Source organism: Doryrhamphus excisus, chromosome 5 (genome assembly GCF_030265055.1).
Source record: "Doryrhamphus excisus isolate RoL2022-K1 chromosome 5, RoL_Dexc_1.0, whole genome shotgun sequence".
NCBI lineage: Eukaryota > Metazoa > Chordata > Actinopteri > Syngnathiformes > Syngnathidae > Doryrhamphus > Doryrhamphus excisus.
The window spans coordinates 11,318,180-11,341,885 of record NC_080470.1 but is presented as its reverse complement, the minus strand read 5'-3'; the positions used below and the strand labels follow the sequence as shown (position 1 = coordinate 11,341,885).

The 23,706-nt window shown below is 41.2% G+C and overlaps 1 protein-coding gene across 11 annotated transcripts in view; it reads right to left on the bottom strand.

The window, feature by feature from the left end:
* The window catches only part of sema6bb (sema domain, transmembrane domain (TM), and cytoplasmic domain, (semaphorin) 6Bb), a 151,470-nt gene that overhangs the window by 47,056 nt on the left and 80,708 nt on the right, over positions 1 to 23,706 (bottom strand). For all 11 annotated transcript variants that reach the window (XM_058074295.1, XM_058074288.1, XM_058074287.1 and 8 more), the window contains 4 exons: positions 22,449 to 22,579; positions 20,080 to 20,194; positions 11,477 to 11,537; positions 11,249 to 11,311 (listed from right to left, as the gene is read on the bottom strand). In XM_058074295.1, the coding sequence (XP_057930278.1) occupies positions 11,249 to 11,311; positions 11,477 to 11,537; positions 20,080 to 20,194; positions 22,449 to 22,560 (351 nt within the window). In that variant the 5' untranslated portion in view covers positions 22,561 to 22,579. The remainder of the gene's footprint in view (positions 1 to 11,248; positions 11,312 to 11,476; positions 11,538 to 20,079; positions 20,195 to 22,448; positions 22,580 to 23,706) is intronic.

Here is a 23,706-nt window from a genome sequence, read left to right as displayed (position 1 = left end):
TGCAGAAAACAGGGTTGGATGGAGAAGATTGATTTGCTGTGGCGAAAAGCTAACTGCTGTGTCCAGAGCAAAAGAACATTATCAACGTAAGCCAAAGTTAGCACAAGTGTGTATTTTTGTTATTTCTATCAGTGCCTCCTTAAATGAAGAGGCTGAGAACTAACTAGACAGTGTTAATACTGCGTCAATAACTACAGCACAGCAAGAAGCATAAGCTAATATTATTTATTTTTGTCATTTCAAGCCATGTATCCTCAAAAATTACAACAATATCACACATATGGCATCAACTCAGCCCCCCAAAAATCGTACCTCATAGTATCTGCTTTTCATTACAGTCAACATCTTCAACAACAATGAGGTTCAACTGCTTTGCATTTAGGCATCATACATTATTATTACCTCAATGGCCAAGAATGTCTAGGTCAACACAATAAATTCCATAAATGTAAATGTTTTCCCTCAAGAGTCTAGCCATGACCTTTAACTTACAGGCAAAAGAGTGTAGTGTTGTACACTAAATCACTGGAGGACAACACCCCACCCCCTGTTCCTCCCAGTCTGGACGGCACCAGCCCTCCAACATGCTCATGCATTCATCCGTTGACATCAGTGATAAGGGTGGTCATATAGAAGAGCCCCCCCCCCCCACACACACACCTCCCATTGGTGTGCGGTGGCGAGCATCAAGGCAGATTGCTCCTGCCTTCAGTACTAAACTTTTTTCTTCACTCCCGTCGGGAGTTCTTGTTTTCAACAGTGAAAAAAAAAAGTGTGAGCAATGTGTGCGATGCCGGTGTGCGGTGTCAATGGAGAAGTGTAAGTTACACAAGTGACACATTGAGGAGTGACAGCGATGTGATACGCCCCCGCGCCCCTCTGTTAACACACACACGGCATGTCTTCCTTGGCTGTTTTAACATCTTTAACTGTGAAACTTCTTGTAAATCTAAATCTAAGTGTGGTTCACTCATCTTCAGGGCTCACCTTAACAAGGGTTTTGGAAATTGACAGTTACATGAGGATCCCAATTCCCACTAATTAAACCAGAGTCTGTCGACGGACCTCAACACCAATGATTTTAAACTCTTTGGCATTGGCAATTGCCCTTCCTTAGACATCTCGAGGGTCAATAACAGAGGGTTCACCCGCCCAAGGGTCCTTTAAATTAGCAGTTAGTGGATCCCATTTCTTCCACCATTTCTCCCACACTTAATTAAGATTTAAACCCCAGTCTGCTGGGTTGAAATAATGAGCATAACAATCAATTTCTGTGGCATAAGCAGATTGTCAACACGACAGAATGACATCCTGCAACTTCACATGTGCCGCAATCTGATTGTACAGTAGTGCAGCTTTCAGAGGCCACAGCTGCCCAATAGACCTTTGAATGGGCAGTTAGGACCCAGTTTCTGTACCCAGATTTAAACCCGAGAATAAGGTTAGTTCGGTATTGGTCGAAAGAGATACATTTCCAGTGTCAATGAATCGCAGAAGTGGTCAACTGCCAGTAGTGTCCTTTAAACCGGGCACCTCACGGAGGGCCTTGATATTAAAGATCCCACTTCTGACTCCATTTGTGGTAGAACTGGTAGGTTGGATTGATATTACCGTGTTTTCCATGTGTACAAGCACCATTTTGACGCTAATGGGGAAAAGTGTAAAAGTAAAGAAGCCGTTTTTGGACGGTTCATTCTGGACAAAATAAAGGATGGAAATACAGGTTGGGGTACAGCAACAGGATTTTTTGATTTCCATTTGCTCTTTATGGGGCCTGGCAAAAATCATCTTCTGCTGCTGCATGAATTTATTTCATTAACTCACATTCATCTATTCCGGGAAGCAATTTGGCACTTGCACGTGTGAGCTTTATTCAAAGACAAATTAAGTCAGGAGGATTAGCGTTTCACTGGGGTTTCTGCCTAAACACCCACACACCCACACCCACACACATGCACTCACACGATCGAGCCATGAACGACTGAATGATAAAATGTATATAGATCAAAATGGTGAATGTCCTTATGCCTCATCCTCCCCTCTGTGTCTGCTCTCTACTCCTTCCCTGTCTTATGCTGGGCTGCGTCCAAACAAAAACGCCACCTGTGCTGCCTGGCAAGCCTTTCCTGATACCCAGACGACTGCAAAAAATAAAAGAAAACAACAACCCTCCTCCTCCTCACCAACCCCCACGTCCTCCTGCTCTTCAAACGGACACTGGCAGTGCTGCAAGGCCTCTGAAAAATTAATATCCTATATTCAGATGAAGCTCACAGGAGCAGGCGGCGCAGTGCAAATATTACCACATAGTTGTGAATGACAATGGGAGAGTTGAACAAGGATAAATGTTATGCATCATATGCATAGACAAATGTACAGGAAGCTTTTCAAATTAAAATTTGTGTTTGCCACAACAAAATAGCACATGATATATAATGTTGGGTTACTTGCAGGATTTTTCTTTGGAATGGTGGTCAAAATATGCTGCGTGTTACATAAATGATGTTATGAGCTAGAATTGGTTGTCATGTCAAAACTGTGAAAACAATATGAATATATGTAAAAATATTTATATCTATATTAAGTAGCGCGCAGGCCACACAGCCAGGAGATCGGGAAGACCTGGGTTCAATTCTCCACACTGTGTCGGTTTTCTCCGGGTACTCCGGTTTCCTCCCACATTCCAAAAACATGCTAGGTTAATTGGCGACTCCAAATTGTCCATAGGTATGAATGTGAATGGTTGTTTGTCTATACATATGTGCCCTGTGATTGGCTGGCAACCAGTCCAGGGTGTACCCCGTCTCTCGTCTGAAGACAGCTGGGATAAGCTCCAGCATACCCCCGCGACCCTAGTGAGTATAAGTGGTATAGAAAATGGATGGATGTATACCTATAATGCATTTTTTAAACTTAAAAGATTTGGAATGCCTATACACAGCACAGCAGCAACAGAACCAATGTTGCAATTGCAGTAATACGCACACTGCTCAGACAACATTAATACCACTGATGTCATTGTAAACAACTATTACAGTGGTTACAATACAAACAATACAGTTGTAAGTATGCCAGATTATAGCATCTCTGCTATTTCCATCTGTAGTCCCCAGGTAGGTAACAGAGAAATAACAATAAATAATATAGTAGCAATACACAAAAAACAATAAAAGTCAAAAATAGACACAGAACATTAAAAGACTAAAAAAAGGCTAAAAGTGGTCACAGATGTGGTTTTGTTTCATCCACTTTTTGAGGTTTTGAAGATGGTGTATGTCTGAGAATCTCTTATAGTCAGTGGTGGGCTGTTTCAATATTTTGTTCCTTTTATTGGCAGCACTGTTTATCTGAAAGTGGTACAGCTGTGTGGGACCTCATAGTCCCCACGAGCTGTGACCTTCGAGACAATCTTTCTCATGTCCTTCAGTTTTTATTAAAATTCTTCCAGGGGGTTGGGGCTGTCCTATCATGTATGTACACACACACACACACACACACACACACACGCAAGCAGTCTCAGAGAGGTGACCAATAATTTACATTCATGGTGTTGTCAAGCTATACACTCAATGGCTAATGTGAGTAGCTAAACCTTACTAAATCACAACATAACTAATGCGCGTATGTGTGTTCAAAGCAAGAAGAAGGTGGGACATAATGCTCGCAGAACGTTCATATTTTGGCACCCTCGAGGCAGCCAGGGAAATTGTTGCATACAGTCCCTTTAATTAAATAGAGGTGATAATTGAATCATTTATGGTACATGAAAAATATGGACACTGAGTAGCACTGGGCAATATATCAATATTTATAAAAACATTGATATTTCTGTTAAGAACGATATCAAAAACAAGCATATCGTTCATATCAATAAAGACTGGATTTGACGCGGAGGTCTCATGTTCAATTTAGTCAATAGTATATACTTTTCTGAAAAGGTGTGTTGAAAAAAGGTGTGGCCCTGTATTAAGGTCAATACGGTCATTTTTGAGTACAAAAACAAGCTAAAATGCAACATATTTCCTTGTAGGTGGCAGTAAAACATACTAATTACAGTGCATTAGGTTTTGTATAAAATGAGAACAAGACCTTCATAAAAAGTCAAAACAATCAAACAGCAGTAAAACTGATGAGTCTCAGTCTTCTGCATCTGTTTCCCATCACCACGAATGATAAACAAGCTTTTCATGAGGCTTTATGTCCGAACAAACGCCAAAAATGTTTTACCTTCCGGCTACAATCAACATTCCTTGGTCGGATGACAACACAAAATAAGCCGGTACTGTCGTAAACTCTCTCTGCTGGGGTCCCGCTTTAGGGGGAGCCTTATCGTGATTCATGCAGTCGTAAAATATTGGTTATCACCCGGTGCGACCCGCTATGTTCATGTTGGGTTCAATAGCCATGTAAGGCAGCAGTATGTCTTTAGCAAAGCAGCTCCTCTAAATCTCCAAAGTTTCCATTACTTGCCTGGCTGCCTTCCTGATGCTAGCGACCAGGGAGAAGTTTCAACACACACACCTACATGAACAAGGATATGTTAAAAAAAAAAATACAAAAAAACCCACACATTTTCCACACTGAAAAAATCTCCCATCTACGCCAGTGGCATTTTAACACAAATCTCTGTCGACATAACAACCAGATGGTCATTTATTAAGTATATTGCACTACAGACCAGAGGCAGACGTCAACTGTTATATTAAAATCTGGAAAAAAAAGTTGAAAAAAGTTGAGTTACCGTAATTGTAAACAACAATATGGCAACAATACTGTTTATGAGTTGAGTAGAACGAGCCAGAAAAAACATCCACAGATGACTTTATAACACCTCTGTTGGTCAATATAGTGAAATATTAGATGTACTTGGGCTGCACAGCGGACGAGTGGTTAGCGCGCAGGGCTCACAGCCTCACAGCTAGGAGACCCAAGTTCGATTCCACCCTAAGGCATCTCTGTGTGGAGTTTGCATGATCTCCCCGTGCATGCGTGGGTTTTCTCCGGGTACTCTGGTTAAACATGCTAGGTAAATTGGCGACTCCAAATTGTCCATAGTTATGAATGTGAGTGTGAATGGTTGTTTGTCTATATGTGCCCTGGTGATGATGATGATTGACGTAGATGATTGGCTGGCGACCAGTCCAGGGTGTACCCCGCCTCTCGCTCAAAGACAGCTGGGATAGGCTCCAGCACGCCCGCGACCCTTGTGAGGATAACCGGTAGAAAATGAATGAAAGGATTAGATGTACTTTTGTACAATGACATGTACTTTTTGTTTTTTTCAAATGCGTGTTATAATTGTGCGTCTATTCACTACCTACAAAGAAACAATGTAAATAATGTAATAATTGTTCTGTTGTTAATTAACGTTACATGGGGCATCCAAACGTTTTCCACCAACTGAAATGCTTTATTTCTATAATGTACCATGCAAATAAAAAACAAGCTGCATGTGCCCCCCCTAATGGCCCCAAAGACGCACTTTGGACCCCCCTGCATTAGACAAAGTCGCACATAAGCCAAAAAAAAGCTCTGTTTTACCCATCCATATAAAAAAACAGAAGTATTTTTTTTCCCCGGCAAGCTAACTTCTCAACAAATTAACAAAAGCCCCAAAAGAAGAAGAAGAATCATCCCTGGCGCACAATTTGGACCGCTGCATGACGGGATGAAAGGGTGTGTACGTTAGCGAGCATGTGGGAGGGGGATTAATTAACGGCAGCACCAAAATTAGCAGCACTAGCATGGTAAAACTAATCCGCATCCCTCCGGCTTGCAACTCTTCATCTTAGCTTTGATGGTAATTGTCACTGAGCACACACCACAGGACGGAAACAAAACAGAGACTAGTAGCTATGACTCTCGGTGGTGTGCTACATACATATGTACAGAGCAAGCTGAACTGGGCCATACCATTTGGTGGAAACATGAAGGCACCACTGTGGTGAGCACACAAAAGATGTCAAAGAGTGGCTATGATTTTGACAATCCAAACAATAATTTAGAAACTATAAATTGAGTTTTTGATTTTTTTTTTTATGTTGCGGGGTGTTTGAAACGTACATTGCTGTGAAAATGCCACATTTTTAGGGCATACTGTATTATATTCTTAACATTTATGTGAAATAACTCAATTAACCCAAATATAGTGGAACCCTTGGACTACCTGACTCACGTCGACGGGTGTTGGTGTAACTGAAGTCACAACCTTCCAACCATTTTTGAAGCCACCTGCCAACTTTGCATTATAAAGTAAGGAAATGTTTAAAGAAAATAAAGGGAAAATTAAATATCTTCCAGAAGAATTTCTACCTGCACCCCAGTTTTCATAAAAATTACTCCTTTGGGTCTCAAACGTTATGTCAACATGAGTGGTCAACATTGGCTTAAGCGCCCACTTTTTGGTAACTTTTTAGTGTGCTGGTCACCGTAGAAGGGTGAACAAAATAGGGTTTGTATAAATAGGTTCTATTTTATAGACAGTATTTTCTCCCATAGAAAAAAAAGACAACCAATCTTGTACGAGAGGTTGTATCTAGTAGGGTTGGGCGATATGGACCTTAGCATATGTCACAATATTTTTGGGATGTATCACGATATGACAATATAAAATTTTAATTCATCAGAGTCTTGTATAAAGCTTCAAACCGTAAAGGCATATGATGAAATACACTTGTCTCAAATTGTCAAGCACATTTATTTATTTATTTTATGTCAAATAAAGCTTACTTACTAAGAATAAACATGCTTCCTGTCTTCACTCAGAACCTGCACATCGTAAGCATTGTAAAAACGCTCCTTATATTAAAGCGGTGAAGATATACTGATGCACACGCAACCACACTAGCGTGCTAAACTAAGCTAAGGTGGCTAGCTTCCATTCACTCGCTCAGGTTCCGCCAATTTTTGCCGGTTTGCCTTGTTTAGTTTGGGAGGAGGCGGTTTAGTGATTATAGTGAGAGCGGTCCGCCGAGTAAATACTTCCCCACACTGACAGCATTTGATTCCTCTTATGTATCTGTATGTGTCATCTTAAGTCTATCAAATATATCAGCCAACCCTAACATCTAGAAATGTATACATACAAACCAACTGGTGGCACTTCCAAACCCAAGTGAGTCTGAGCATTTCTCCTCGACACTCACGCACACACACCAAAGAGACCTGCTGTAATTTAAAAAAAGTCTCCCAGATAGTTAGCAAGTTATCAAAAAACACAAGGCTATTTTTAGACAACGGCGATCAATGACAAGAGTCATCAAACAACTGCTCAATGGGTAAGACAGAGTGGATCGCTACATACGTACAGCTGTAACTACATCAGGCAATCACACAATTCACCCGGCCTGGCAAATTGACACCATAAAACACTCAAAATGAGTCTAAATTTGTTTTCCCTAACATAACATAAAGAGAACAGAAGGCCACACATGAGCCCAAGGAGTCACCATCGCCATCTGGACTAATTTGACTGACTCAGATAAATAACCACCTTGACGTCCTTATTTGTGCAATTCGTAGGACACAACTAATAGGACACCTGGCTATTATAACATTGGGAAATGAAAATGTGGGAAAAAGTATGGTCCTTCCTCAGTCTACTTTCTCCCAAAAGTGTTCCATGAGGTTGAGATCAGGATCTGTTTTAAATTCTTCCAGCCCAAACGTATCTAGCCATTTGCTACATTAAAGGGCCATCTATTTACTATCGCTATAACGTGGCAACTTTGACTGAACATTAAGACTTGAAATTCCAATGTAATTTTTAATAACTAATAATTAATAAAATTAATAACTTTTTCCACCCATATATTTTTTATTTTGTTCTTGTCAGACTGAGCTACTCTCAACTTAACTTTCATTAGATCATGACTTTTCGATAAATAAAAAGATTCCAATCTCTTAAAGTTATGATGTTTTCTTGGAAATATTGTAATTTTTTTTAAACTTATGAGTTCACTGAAAAATTTTGCTTTTAAAGTATGTTGACCATGAGAAACATGACTCTGTTTTTCCACAAAAAATATATTTTTTATTACTTTTATAGTGTTCTAGCACCATTACAACTATTCTCTTGCAGTTGTCTTGAATTAAATGCAACTTTATTCATGTTAGATTACTTTATTCTGACAACTTTTTCATAACAGTTTATTCCTGTTAGACAACAACTCAAGTTACATTTATCTTTTAAAAATAACTTAATTCTCATTATAAATTAATTGTTGTATAATCAAATGAAGACTTCATCCATAATTAATACCTTGTCCACAATTGATGCCTGGTCCTCTCTGCAGTTGAGGAAATAAACATCCCATACGTCAAAGTGCAGTAATCTCAATATTTTCACAAAATGTTGAGAAGAAGCCAATAATCACTGTGCAATTTACTAAATGGTTTATTTGTACTAAGAGGCCCCCTCGGGTCCAATCCAGCCAAACAAGGAGATGCAAAGTAGACGAGTTTGGATGAGGCTAAATCAAAGTGAGTCCGCACGTGGTTTTTCAAAGAGATTTAATAAGAGCTGCGAAACCACATCTTATAGAAAGGCCCGTGCTCCTTGGAGAGCTCAATCAACGCAATATTGATCAAACAATTTTGCTAAGTGCCCCCCCGCCACCGCCACCCTCTGCTCTTGTAAAGTGCTCGATGTGGAATGGCCTGTTTGCACCATCATGTGATGCTGGCACCCGGCCATCTCCTGGTCCTCCTCCTCTTCATCCATCGTTTTTAATAAGAGGACTTGCGGTGAGCGGAAAGAGTGACGGAACAATGCAATAAAGAGACGGTGACGATCAAAGGACAAAGGCAACCATGACAGGGAATATGCAAATATGCGTGGCCTGTCACTGTCCTCACCAATGTCTCGGACAACACCAGGGAAAGGAAAACGAGGCAAGAATCGGGATATTGAATTTTCAGGCTAATTAGGGAGGAATACTGTGTCCTTTGTGATCAACCAGGCGGAAACATTTAATTACAAAACCAATTATAAGGTGGCAAATGTATCACATCTGACACATTCCCCCCCCACCCGCCCCCTTCCAAGCGGAACATTTGCAGGAGGTGAAGTGTGTGCTGTGATGTAGGAGTGTTTGCTCGAGATTTTCCTCATTAATTGTATTGCTCGTTAATGCATGTGTAGGAGCCAAACAAAGAGACGGCAGGTAAAAGGAAAAAAAAACACTCAATGTGCTCACACTTGTCATGTTTAATTCGATTAAAAGGAACTCTGGTGCCGTTTTGATTTCTAGTCAGGTTCAACGTGATCATCTGCACCCTGGGGTCCACCAAAGAAGTGGACTAAGATCGCTTGAGAAATGTGTGAACATATGCTGAAACACCCAACCGGTGTTAAAATGGCCACAAAACGCATGCAGGAAGATTACATTATGCATATGTTCTTTACTGTGTAGCCAAAAATACTAGTGTCAATGCTCAAAAAACATATCCAGAATCTTTTCTTTTTACATTTTTGGTCCGGACCATAGCAGAGAAGTGTGGATGCAACCAAAAAAGGTACTGATTATCAGCTAACAATAGCATTCAAAGAATTACATACATTAACTTTTGTTTCCCCTCCAATAGTATCTCTCATCTTATATCCCCCACTTGAGAACGGAATTTGCATTTTTACAAGATCACCACCCTCCTATCACGATATTAAAAATATAAGACGGCCAAAGATGATTACTAAAATAAGGAAAGTGCTTGTGTCGCAGGTTCAGCATTGTCTCCCCCCCAAAAAAAACACAACAGGAACAACACGGACAAGGTCACAAGGAACTCCATTCATTCATTTTCTCCCGCTTATCCTCACGAGGGTCGCGGGCGTGCTGGAGCCTATCCCAGCTGTTTTCGGGCGAGAGGCGGGATACACCCTGGACTGGTCGCCAGCCAATCACAGGTCACATATAGACAAACAACCATTCACACTCACAGTCATACCTATGGACAATTTGGAGTCACCAATTAACCTAGCATGTTTTTGGAATGTGGGAGGAAACCGGAGTAGACGGAGAAAACTCACGCATGCACGGGGAGAACATGCAAACTCCTCACAGAGATGGCCGAGGAATCAAACTCAGGTCGAATAGCTGTGTGGCCTGCACGCTAATCACTCGGAACTTATGCGTTGTATTACAAATGTGTATTATTTATGTAAGTCAATCAGAGAAGTACACAGAAAACATTCATTCATTCATTTTCTACCGCTTTTCCTCACAAGGGTCGTGGGGGTGCTGGAGCCTATCCCAATTGTCTTTGGGCGAGAGGCGGGGTACACCTTGTACTGGTCGCCAGCCAATCACAGGGCACATATAGACAAACAACCATTCACACTCACATTCATACCTATGGACAATATGGACAAAACAGAGATGGCCGAGGAATCGAACTCAGGTCTAATAGCTGTGTGGCCTGCGTGCTAACCACTCTGAACTTATTAGTTGTATTACAAATGTGTATTATTTATGTAAGTCAATCGAAGAAGTACACAGAAAACATGAAGGACATATAAAATATAGCAATAAAACGATGAAATACAAGGATGAAATGAAAGAGTCATAAAAAGAGAACATTTCCCTCCTCCATCCCTGTGCTTGTCCTACCTTCTTAAAATACTGCCCCAGGCTAGTTTGAAAGATAAGCTTCTATTCTCCTCCTGGATCTCCTTGTAACAGCGCATGGAATCCATAACCCCTGTAGTATTCATTGGCATTCAATAATCTTGACAGACAAGATAACGCACAAGGTTGGGACCACGAGAACGAGACAAGGAATTTAACATAAATCATCATTAGTAATTACATTTTACACTGATTTGCTGTATCCTATCCCTGCTTGGGCATCTCTGGGTGTTCTCCTCGTGCATGCGTGGGTTTTCTCGGGTACTCCGGTTTCCTCCCACATTCCAAAAACATGCTAGGTTAATTGGCAACTCCAAATTGTCCATAGGTATGAATGTGAGTGTGAATGGTTGTTTGTCTATATGTGCCCTGTGATTGGCTGGCAACCAGTCCAAGGTGTACCCCGCCTCTCGCCCGAAGACAGCTGGGACACTTGTCAGGATAAGCGATAGAAAATGAATGAATGGATGCTGTATCCTTACCAAAAATGTTTTAGTCAAATAGTTTAGCAGATATTGACCACCATTAAATTGGTTTTAGCATCTTTAATGCCATTTTTGTGCATGCAGCCCTTGGTTGAACACGATTGGACACCCAGTGTTAGTATAAGTAGACGGTCTTACCTCATGCTTGCCCTTCATCCTGCAGATCCTGATGTCGTTCTTGTTTGACTCCCATGTTCGCTTCTACACACACACACACACACACACACACACACACACACACACACACACACACACACAGTAGGTAACATTGTAACACACAGACAACACGATAAGGTCACAAGACAAGTTCAAACTCCTGGGAGGTGCACGTAGGACGCCGCAACCACAGGCCAGGAGGATGCTCACCTTGCTGTAGAACATCTCATCTCCGGCCATGATGTCAAGCTCCACACGGTAAAGGTCATCCCTGCAGAGAAGAAGAAGCAGCAATGTGGCAGTCAGCCAAGCAAACAAAGTCAAAGATAAAGAAGCAATGAGTTGAGCACAACTTGCATTTTATTGCTGGCTTGAGACAACGTATGCCGCTAAAGTTTTTGTTTTTGGGTGATGTCCAGGCAACTCATTTATTACACACAACATTTCCTGAATACATTTATTTTAAACTGTGTGGTTTTAGTCCAGCATACACAACTGCAGAAACTGCATGTACTGCATATTAAAAAAAACTCGTACACACATTATTGGAAACAGCTTTTCCATATGCCCTAATATATACAGTATCAAGGACCTTTGATTTTACCAGTAGGTTGTTAAAAACAGCAGCTACTGATTCATTAATACAGCCACTCAAGCTAATTAGAGCCAATACAAGAGCTGTATTAAAAATAGGGCTATTATACTAAATCAACAGCATGTTTCATGTGGTCCAGGTCTTGTATTGTATCTCATTAGATGTGTGTTATCTCGATGTTGTCACACTTATCTTCTACTGTTATTATACTCAACTGGCTGTTTTAGAATTCCATTACAAGGCCCAAAGATTCTGTGAGGGTTTTATTTTAATAGAAGAAAGGAAAAAAGAAAACAGAAATTGAATTAGTGATGGCTAAATCAAGTTGTTATGCTGATAATTGCACACTCCCACACACACAGCCTACACATGGCACATGCCTTCATCATTATGCTACATTTCCCCGAACGGCGAATCTTCGGCTAATTCAGTGGTAACCTTGGATTCCCGTGAAAACGCAGGCTGCTGGTGTTTGAATAAAGATGAAGGGTTTGATAGCCACCCGGGATGGCTCCGACAGGCCAGATCTGAATTTGCTAATGTGTGAATCAGTATGTTATTGGAGCAGTATTGATCCAGTCTTTGAGCAGGCTTCAAGCTCCCATCTGTGATGCAAGGCATGCAAGTATTCTCTATTCAGTGTTTTAGACTGTCAAGTCTGCTCCAGTATTGCCCATAACTGTAGTCTGTGGACCACTGCTAGTCCCAAGTGAACCACAAGTGGCCATTGCATTTTAGGAGTTCCAACTTGTTCAACTGCCAAAACTATGAGAGTTCTGGCAGTCTACAGTATAGTGAGGAATACGAAGTAGCCCCATTGGAGATCCAGAGAATTATTCCCCATTTAGTGGGATTTTGTCCAAAAACTAATGAGTGGATTAAAAAAAAAAAGCAGTTGAGAAAAGCTGTTTTTATTTTTTTACAATGTGGGTGACGCACAGTCCCGTAGTGGTTAGCATGTAGGCCACACAGTCAGGAGATCAGGAAGACCTGGGTTTGAATCTTCACTTGGGCATCTCTGTGTGCATGTTCTCCCCATGCATGCGTGGGTTTTCCTCGCACATTCCAAAAACATGCTAGGTTGATTGGCAACTCCAAATCGTCCATAGGTATGAATATGAGCGTGAATGGTTGTTTGTCTATACGTGGTCTATATGTGGTAAGGCTGTTTGTTTTACAGTGGTCTTGTCTGTTTGATTGTCTACAAAACATAACATGTACACTACTAACATTAAAAATGTAAAAAATACAATTCGGAATATAAAAAAATTAACGACTCAATCCTGCCTGGTACATTGCCACTTCCATATTACTGTATGTGTATTATTATTCACAGTAGCGATGATATTGCTCACAGTCTGACCCTTCTGACTGCCCTCTTCCGCAAGACAGATTTTGTAGAAAAAGTAATACAACCTTTTAAAAATAAATAAATAAATAAATAACTATGTACCTGAAAAAATCAGGAGTATGAATTCAATATTGCTGTCCAATTACATTTTTTAAATTGATCTAATCTATTCTCAATTTAGTAGGATTTTGTACAAAAAGCCATACAATATAATTACAACTAAACACAATCAGTGTTTAATATTGCATTTTATATATTGCACATGGGGCGGCACGGTGGGCGAGTGGTTAGCGCGCAGGCCTCACAGCTAGGAGACCAGGGTTCAATTCCACCCTCCTGCCATCTCCGGGTACTCCGGTTTCCTCCCAAATTGTCCATAGGTATGAATGTGAGTGTAAATGGTTGTTTGTCTATATGTGCCCTGTGATTGGCTGGCGACCAGTCCAGGGTGTACCCCACCTCTCGCCCGAAGACAGCTGGGATAGGCTCCAGCACCCCCACGACCCTCGTGAGGAAAAAGTGGTAGAAAATTAATGAATTTGGTTTTAAATGGACTTGATTGATTTGGGAATATGGCAAAATAATAATATTTTGATTACAAAATGTGCTTTTTTCAGCATGTCTGACACATTTGTCAAGTGTGTCGGATGCTGCATTAGACATCTTTTGGAATACATGAGTTATTTTTAGGCATGTAAAGGAATAGTGAAATCATACATCTCTTTATGTTATGAGTGATATCCTACTAACGTGCCAAGCAAGACCAGCTTCAGAGTCAGGAGTGTCTGGCAACCAAAAACAAATCAGTGAGTTCAGAGAGGCCAAAATTATTTATGCTGCTTCTTCAGCCAACGCCAATGTTTCTTGAATGATGCAAGGAGTGTGTGGCCCGCATGTGTTACGAGGGTAAGATTGAAGGTGTGTGAAATGTGTCAAGATTTTATAGCTATTTATGTTTCAGGTGGTGCGTACAGCCTTGAATGGTCCCTCTGGCTCGTAACTCTTCACATAGGCGCCTACACCTAAACAACCTCACTTTGAAGACCTACAAATCAAGCATCGTCTTTGTCAGCTTTTGAATGCTGTGCATAAATTTGGGCTTCAGGGGTCTATGAATTTGCACGTGCCCAAAGCTATTATTTTAGGAATACCTCAGACGTTTTTAAACCCTTGAGAAACATCCATTTTCCTTCGAGCATGACCGGCTAGTGAACTTTGACCTTTTGGTTTTCCAAACAGCACAGGGTTAAGAGCTCTTCAGCCTCCATCTTTTTGCTAGTCTGCTTCTTCTCGCTCGATTCTGTGTCAAGGTCACACTCGCTACTACATGTTGGTTAAAAACGTTACAAAACGCAACTATCAGTGTTTGTTCAGTGTGGGCTATTTTCCAGGTGTAGTGCTTTCTTTCGCATACATAACTGAAATGCTTCAATTACCGTCTCCATAGAGTCTTCCATAAAGTTAAAAATGATGTTCATTTATTGTTTTTTTATTTCAGTCTTATGTAATTATTTCACATTTTCTGTATGTAAAACTAATTCATTTCGTTACATGATTTCCTACAGGGGCTGCGCAGTGGACGAGTGGTACTCCGGTTTCCTCCCGCATTCCAAAAACATATTAGGTTAATTGTCGACTCATAATTATCCATAGGTATGAATGTGAGTGTGAATGGTTGTTTGTCTATATGTGCCCTGTGATTGGCTGGCAACCAGTCCAGGGAGTTCCCCGCCTCTCGCCCGAAGACAGCTGGGATAAGCTCCAGCATGCCCGCGACGATATGCGGTACAGAAAGTGGATGGATTTCCTACAGGAAAAATATCATTGGTTTTCATACGTTTTGTATTTGGTCTGACCTTTTGGAACGGATTAATAACAGAAACCTAGACACTCCTATATATCAATTTCCTACTAATTATAGAACATCATTTTTTTCTCCAAAATCCTACTACAGTTGTTGGGTAAAGCTTTCTGTGTCTGTAATAGGGTTCCTTGTTAAGGGTTCAGGGTGGGTGTCCAACTGTGTTTAACTTTCAAAACCATCTAGACTACATGTCTGTCTGCTATAAGGCATGTGACCTGCCTACTGACTTCTAGTGTTTGTGTGTGTGTGTGTGTGTGTGTGTGCATATAGGCTGATAAGTGCAGCCTTCTTTATGAGGCGTCAGCTGCATAGGCTATGTGTATATAAAAGTCTCCGATTGGTTTATATTCATGAGGATCAGCCTTTTGGATCTTTCCAAGGGCTGAAAAACTGACTTGGCAGCGGTGACGCGGGGAGCTTAACACAGCAAGGTGCTGACTCCACCTGCAAAGCACCCAAACTCACGTTAATACTTTTCATTTAGGGAAGACGGGCTCTCGAGAGGTGTGTGTGCACTCAGCAGGTGCTTGGGGGCAGGGATTTATGGGACTCTTGAGGGAGCAGCAATGCTAATGGTGACAGGATTTAGGAGGACCGAGCGAGGCATTTTTATCGAGGCGCGTACTCGGCAGCAAGGCGCGTGGGCTCGTCATAGCTGCCATTGAGCAGGTAGTTATTTTAAAACGCCGTCACCCCCTGCTGTGCTGTGGCTCGGGCAAGTGTCACATTTACACACAGGATCTGTTTCTTTGTAGACATATCACCAACTGCCAGGTAGCCGCAAACACTGTTGGCCTTAAACTTATATAAGCTTCACTTTCACATTCTGGTGGTTTGCATTTTATTAGCATCCGCTTGGCTGAGACATGCCATATCAGTTAACATCTCCTATTTGGAAACGGAAACCTTTTACAAATGGTTTTCGTTATACAGAGGACCATCGGAAGTCACTCAATCTCTTTCAGGAGACCCTTTGAACTTCAGTTTGTCCCCTGTTATGAAAAAAATGATTGTGCGTGTCCCTGGAGTCTGTTTATTAGCACCAAATGTGAGGAATATCGCTCACACTGGCTCCATTTTGAGAGAAGAGGCGCTCAAACGGTCACATTTGAAGTTTTTCATGAAGGAAACATTCCTCATGGACAATCATACCACCTCTGCCAAAAGTAGCGTGTTAATGGCGGTAACCAATTTATTAAATTAATTCTGCAAACGATTTTTGTGTAGTTAACGCCTCTTTGTTATGACTGCAGACAGAAGCACAGTGTAGCATCCACGCTCTTTTATAACTTTATTATAACTTTCTTTTGGAGATGAAATTAAACTACCTTCAATGTACAAAACATTTTTACTTTGCATATTGTCTCCATTGTCACTTAAAAGGAGCTTCAGAAGAAGACAGATGAGTTTAATATGAATACTGAATGAAGTGAATGAACTGGCCAAAAGAAGAAGAAGCGAATCAACTGTATTTCACAGGTCAACAACAACTCCCATGACCACTCCATACCCGAAAAAAATGACGTCATTGACAGGCAGACTACATTGAGTAACGTTTAACATTGTTATCATTAAAAGTGGTTAAAAAAAACAACACACACACATCCATATAAATCATGCATGTTGTGCTTAAATCCAGTGCTTCATTTCCTAGTATCGATTCAATTGATTAATTTAATCAAAACCTTAAAACCTTTAAAACCATGTTAGATCGATATATGTTGTGTCGTCCGGGATGGACGTAGTGAATGAACCGTTACACCCCTACTATGCAGGTTCCTGTAATTAATAGTGCAGCTCAAAACAAACCCATCCTTTTGCTCCATACGGACCTATCTACATGGGTTGCTATGTGAACGATGTAAACATCTAGTAATACATGTGGGCTTTGAGGTTTGGCAGCATCCACTGTGGTTGGTGTGGTTGGTGTGCTGATGTCATCAAAGTCGCTGTTGTTCCTCATCAGTCTGCCTTCCAATTAGCCTCTATTGCAACATATCAGAATCGCAATGTGTGTCAACACACCTCTAACTCATGGTAGCCAAAATAACTCTGCAGCAAAAATATCAATTTAATTGTCCAACTCATTTTCTGTGTGGAGTTAGCATGTTCTCCCCGTACGTGCATGCTACGTTAATTGGCGACTCTAAATTGTCCATAGGTATGAATGTGAGTGTGAATGGTTGTTTGTCTATATGTGCCCTCTGATTGGCTGGCGTCCAGTCCAGGGTGTACCCAGCCTCTTGCCTGAAGACAGCTGGGATAGACTCCAGCATGTCTGCGACCCTCATGGGGATAGATAAGCGGTACAGAAAATGGATGGATGGAAATCATGCCGTTTCATGGTTGAGTAAGGCCCACTATTTGTCAAAGATTATGCATATTGAAGCCATTTTTTTTGTATTTTGTGCCAAAATTAAGCATTTCCACAAGACTCATTCAAAAGTGATGCTTAAATGATATGTAGTATTCTACAATTGTCACTAGGTATCAGTAATGTTGGGTGATTTTATTGCAGGTTTGAATGATCTCACAGGCACAACAGTTGCTATTAAGTGTATGTAATAAAAACACAGGCTACTGTTACTGTTACAGTAACCCATGCCAAGCTAAAACTAAACTCTGAACTTCCTGTCCGCCTGCCACTCTTTTTCACTAGGGAACATATTTATAGCAACATACCTAAGCACACGTTTGTGGGATTACTGTATATGGTGTAGTATGTTAAAGATGACCCACAGACTGCTGGACCCATACTTGTCCAAAAGCTGTTTTATTACCAAGCTATGAGCATGTATGTGATTATAGAGCAGACAGAAAGACTGGAACAATCCTGCATGGTTTGATATATTTACTACTTCACTTCTCAGTAGTGAGGTCGGACTTGCTGAGGGGGGCCAGCAATTGGGTCATTTCCTGGACCTTTGCCTCTTATTGAAAACTGCTCTGAGGTTTGACAGACAATAACCAGCACCACATGCAGGTGCGGGTGCGATCGCCGCTGACGGATTTTTAGCACGTTTTGAGCTAAATTAAAATTTGGAAAACATGTGCAATAAATCTGGAGGTTTGAGGTTCGGCTGCTGAAAAAGCCTCCAGGGAGCGACAAAATCTGTTTAACAGTCTAAACCCTATGCAGCTGAGGAGGCGCTTTTGGTCTGACACCACCGCCCACCACACATCGCTAGTCTGTCCAGGATCAGCAAATTTATTAGCCTGACGGACAAACTGGCCAATGATGCTGACAGCATTTTTGTTGTGGAGCACTACTTACACAATAATAAAAAAACAACATGAAAATGTGTCCTAATAGATTAAGATTTCCACAGGCACAGGGGCACATGTATTAGAAATCGTGATTTTCAGTACGTAACATCCGGTATTCCACAGAGTAGAAATGTGCGATACACAGTATTATATGCTATACGATTGAGATTTGAATTCTATCATGATAATGCAGGTTCATGACACAACCTAGATGTGTCCTGCAAAATTGAGAGCTGCAACAAATGATCAATATAATGGATCTCTGGAGCTAGCGCACCTAGAGTATATGCAGAGCCGCTCCTCTAAGTTACGAAAGCTTGCCTCCATGGTGGCAAATCAATAGGACAAGGTGGTCGGCGGCGCAAAATATTTTCAGGCATTTACAAAGACATTTGCTGACCAGGGCTAAGCGATATGGACCAAAACTCATATCCCGAGATACCGTATTTAGGTAGAATGTCGATATACGGTATATATATCCTGATATTTTTCCATGAACTGAATTTAGGCAAAAGTCAAAGCCAAATATGTGTGCAAATGTTTATAAAAATGGAAACAATCTTGAATAAAATAGTATTTTCTTTCTTTTACATAAATATAGAAAAAGTTAAATATAATGTTCAATCTTCGGTGCAATCATGCTGCACTCACGGTTGTCTCGCTGCAGACAGTCGTTAGCGTTTCCATCTCACGTTCCCCATGACAACAGACAGTAAAAACATGGTGGATGCCGTCTTTATATAGCAACCTTTATACCGTCTTTTTCAGTGATCACTCCAGCTATGCAGCCTCCCCTTGTACATATCTCCGAGGGGATATCAGATAGCTCGGTGTAGTGATGGGATGCTGGTTTTGGATATTGTGCTACATAGAAATATTGATATTTTCAAAAATATCGATATTAGTCAGCCCTATTGCTGACTAAAGTCTGCTCTGCCTCTCATATTTTCCAAAAAACAAGTCAATGCATTTGAAACAGAGGTAACAAGCAAGTATTTACTTCTTCTAACACCTCCGCCACTTCATTATGCAAACGGTTCAGCACTCGGCCCAGCAAGCTGTTGCAGCCAAAGTTGAACAAAAAAAAAAACATCCAGTTTAGCACCGCTGTGAAACCACGATAATGGAAAACAAAAGTTCTGAAAAGCTACTCCAAACCAGCTTTGAACCAGCCACAGTGGAAAAAGTGGTATGTGAGCGAACGCATCCGAAAACTGGACATGACCCCCATCTCTACCACAGAGACAAAGAACCTTGCAATATAGGAACACTTCCGTAAAGCTTAGCTTTTGGCTAGCAAGAGATATGCTTGCAAATATGCCAAGGAGAAGCCAGAGATTGAAAAAACGTCTTCTATCGTAAAAGTCTCCTGTTTATGAACATCCTCAAGATAAGTAAAACAAAAGAAGCCATCAGGAATTAGATTTACCAAAGTATTACCTGCTAGCGGTTTGTAGTTTTTGTTGTGTTTTACTAAAAAAAATATTCATACCGTTTACTTAAAAGCTCAGCAGTTTTACTTTGGATTTTGTTTCCTTACAATACCCAAAACGAACTGAACAATGATCTTAAAAATCGAGGTACTGTACATACCAACCCGTGATTATGGCGTACCATTCCAACCATAATGACTTCATATATCAACTGTCTACATACAATGGCAGTGATGTAACATTGAGGGGTCATTCAGTGTATGTCGTATTTCACTTCAACTAAATCTTATAAATGCACAGTACCTGGCTCCGATGTACAATGTTCGGTTGACTTGAAGAATCCTCTGGATATGGAGAGGCTCCTGTCTCAGCCATGTATGGTGAGGTCGGCCCAGAAACACCGGATAGCGCCTTGACACTATTACAAGATGGAAGACACAGACATATAATTACTGATCCCAATCTGGCATTCATTCTTGGCAAGTTTATGTTGAGTCACATCTCATTTTAGAGACACTAGTGTCATTTGATGCCATGTGTGCTTCTTTCACACAGAGATCCTGCAAGATTGTTGCTTCAGAGCAGTAACACAGAAAATCACACCTTTGCCCTTTTACTGAGATCCGAGACATGTGATGTCACATGTGGTTGTTACTGTTCAAAAAGTATTCTGGATGTGATGAAAAACGCTTGCAACAACATCCTGCTTTGCCGGGCAGAGGCAAGGTGGACAAATGACAGATCTTCTGTCTTCTGTCAGCTGAAAACAATAATCAAAGAGCAGAAAAAATGTTTGGAGTGAACGGTCTCTGATTTTAGAAAATAAATATCCCCCCAAAAATCCGATTTATAATCCAGTGGGACTTATATGTTGTTTTTATTTTTTATGGTGCAAATTATACTCCGGAGCAATTTATAGTCTGGAAAATAGACAAGATGTAATAAGAACAACCAAAACAGGAAAGGCTGTCCGGGACTATAAATCTTCTCCAACAAAGTGTACTTTAACTACACATTACATACCAACGTCAACATGTAAACCAGATTTTTCGCAGACATAGGGTATTCAAAAGACGCCTCATAGTTACATCACAGCAAGGCCCTTAAAGAAAAATGTGAATTTTGTTACAAGATATGGCTGTTGTTAAAATGTTCCTCAAATGGATGACCGCTGATGGCCGCATGTCCGAGTGTGTAAGTGTCCAATCTCCTCCCATCATTACATCTTCATAGTCCACATTTATCTGATTTCCTCTTCGTCTATATTTAGTTGTCCGTGCCCGTTTCCTATCCTAATTCCTTTCATTCATATTAATCCATCCTGATCTGATACCATTCATCCTTCTTCTTCTTGTCTAACCTTCTTACACCATACGCGTTCCAGATCATTTGCACAGAGTGTCCATCAAAATGAGACTGCCTCGTGTTTTTTTTTTTTTTTTTGCTGCATAGGCTGGATCAAAAGGAACTCCAGTGTGTTTGCTCTTCGAGTACGGTTCGTGTGGTCAGTGTGAATGTGATCATCTGAAACCTGGTTGCACCAAACAAGCGGACAGACATTCATCTCCGCTTGCAGGTGAATTCAGGTATGGTTCGGTTCACTTGAGCTCAAATATGAATGCTACACAGACCAAAGGCAAGAACCGGTGTTACAATGACGGCAAAAGGCATGAAGAAATGACAAAAATGAAAGTGAAAATGTGTTGGAAGCGCTGCCTCTATGCTCTGCGCTCTACCGCTGTGCGTCTAACACTGGTGCTCTTCCATCTTCTATGCCACTTATCCTCACTTGGGTCACCAGGTATGCTGGAGCCAGCTGAATAAGTGCGTGAGGCGGGGTACAATCTCAGGGCATATACAGGCAACCATTCAAACTTACATTCATACCAATGGACAATTTAGAGACATGCATAATTTAGAATGTGGGAGGAAACCGGAGTACCCGGAGAAAACCCACCGAAGTTACAAACATGATACGGCAACCAAATTGGCCCAATCTCGTGGCGAGGGCCAATATTATTTGCTCTTCAAAAATACAGTGGATCGGACCTGAATCCCAATCCTGAAAACCGGATGGGACATCTCTAATACCAACGGCGTGTTCACACGTGCCACTTCTGGATAGATACTTGGTACGCACTGTGGTGCAGTTTGCTTAGTGTTCGCATTTGAGCTCAAGTGAACCGAAGCGAACCAGAATTCACTACCAAGTAGACCGAAATCCATCTCGAGCACAGGAGTTCATGAGAAGACATGACAAGTGTGAAGGCACCCTTAAACTACTAAAGAACTGCTTGCTATTGATACATTAAGTTGGCTGGGAAGCCCTCGATCAATATTATCGATCCGCAATCAGTAGAGGTCGGTCCTGCCTGGCTGATATGGAGACTCAAAGTCTGAGAGTGTGGAAGGAGCCGCATCTCCAGAGACTCTGGAAGTAAGTGTGTGGGAAAGTCATAAATGCAACTCCAACACCTTCTCTTCATTTCCGAACCATGGCAGCACCCTTTGTGTAGGAGCATGACTGACCTCCACAGCCCACACTGCGACCTCTCTGCACCTCCCAATTCAACACCGTATGCGTGAAGGTGAGACCCCCAGGCACCTTACATGTCGTGACCTTGGTGAAAGAGCGAGGTGTTCAGGAGTGTGTGATGAAAGAAAGTCCATACCGTCTGTGGGGATGAAGTTTAGCGGGCCGGCTTCCTCGGGGAATGCGGAGCAGGCCGTTTGGAGGAGCCAGCACAGCAGGAGGAAGAGGAAGGGAGGGGCCGCTGTCACCATGGCAACAGAATAGCAGAGTCTGTGCAAAGACAGAAGGAGGCAAGAGTGTTACACAGAAAAATGACATCAATGAAGCTTATTTCAATTTACATACAGTGCCTCACAATGATGAGTACACTCCTTGCATTATATTCTAAAAAGTAAACGTGCATATACTTGTTGTCCGTGTGCGGCTCAACACACATTATTGTCTAAACAGCTGGCAACAAAAGATAACAGTCTTAAATAATTATTTTTAACAGACTAAGTTTCACTTTCGCTATTTGATGTGGTATGATGTTTAATGTGCTCCTGAAAGAAGCGACACTGGCATATATAGTAGATTGTATGACACTTTTACAGATAAAATAAGACAAATACTGGAATTCCAGGTAGACTGTTGGACTGATACAAATAAAATATATAGTTTGACCCCTGGTCAATTTTGTTAAATCAACTGTTAATTCAGTTTGCCCACCCCTGCTGTACATTAATGACCAAAAAAGTACCATCAGGTTAAGGTTGGGCGTCTTTTGAATTTGAAAGACTCCGGTTCCAATTCCAATTCCTCGTTCCAATACCAGTTCCCAATTATTCTGATTATGAGTCGTATTGTACGGTTCAAATGACAAGAGTTCCTTCTGGATGAAACGTTTGAACTTCTGTTTTTCTCTGACGTTTTCCCTGATACTCTTTTGGCTATCAGGGCTCGACAATAACGATGTACCAATGGCCCGGGGCAAGTTAAAACAAAATTCGGGCAAGTAAATCCAATCAGTGATATTCCCGTCGGAAGAGTTTTTTCAAAAGCGGTTCTTGTTGGGGGTTGGTAAAACACGGACTGCGTAATTTCCGGTGGTAATTTGCAAACCAATCCTTGCAAATCTTGAAATGGACCAATCAGAATCGTTTATTTAGACCGTGGTTCGTAGTCCACTGTCCGCGTTTTACCCACACCCTTTCTTGTTCGCGATCAACCAATCAGCGATCGTTTGACTACAAAAACATCTATCATGGCGTCCCCTGCCAACATCGTCTAATTCAACAACAACTTCTGAAGGAAAACACCAAAAAGTGATGAACCAGTGCCTCCTAAACAAGTATTTTATTAGCGGCAGCAAATCAAATGATGGCACAGGTGAGTGAATCACATTGCTGTGACAATTT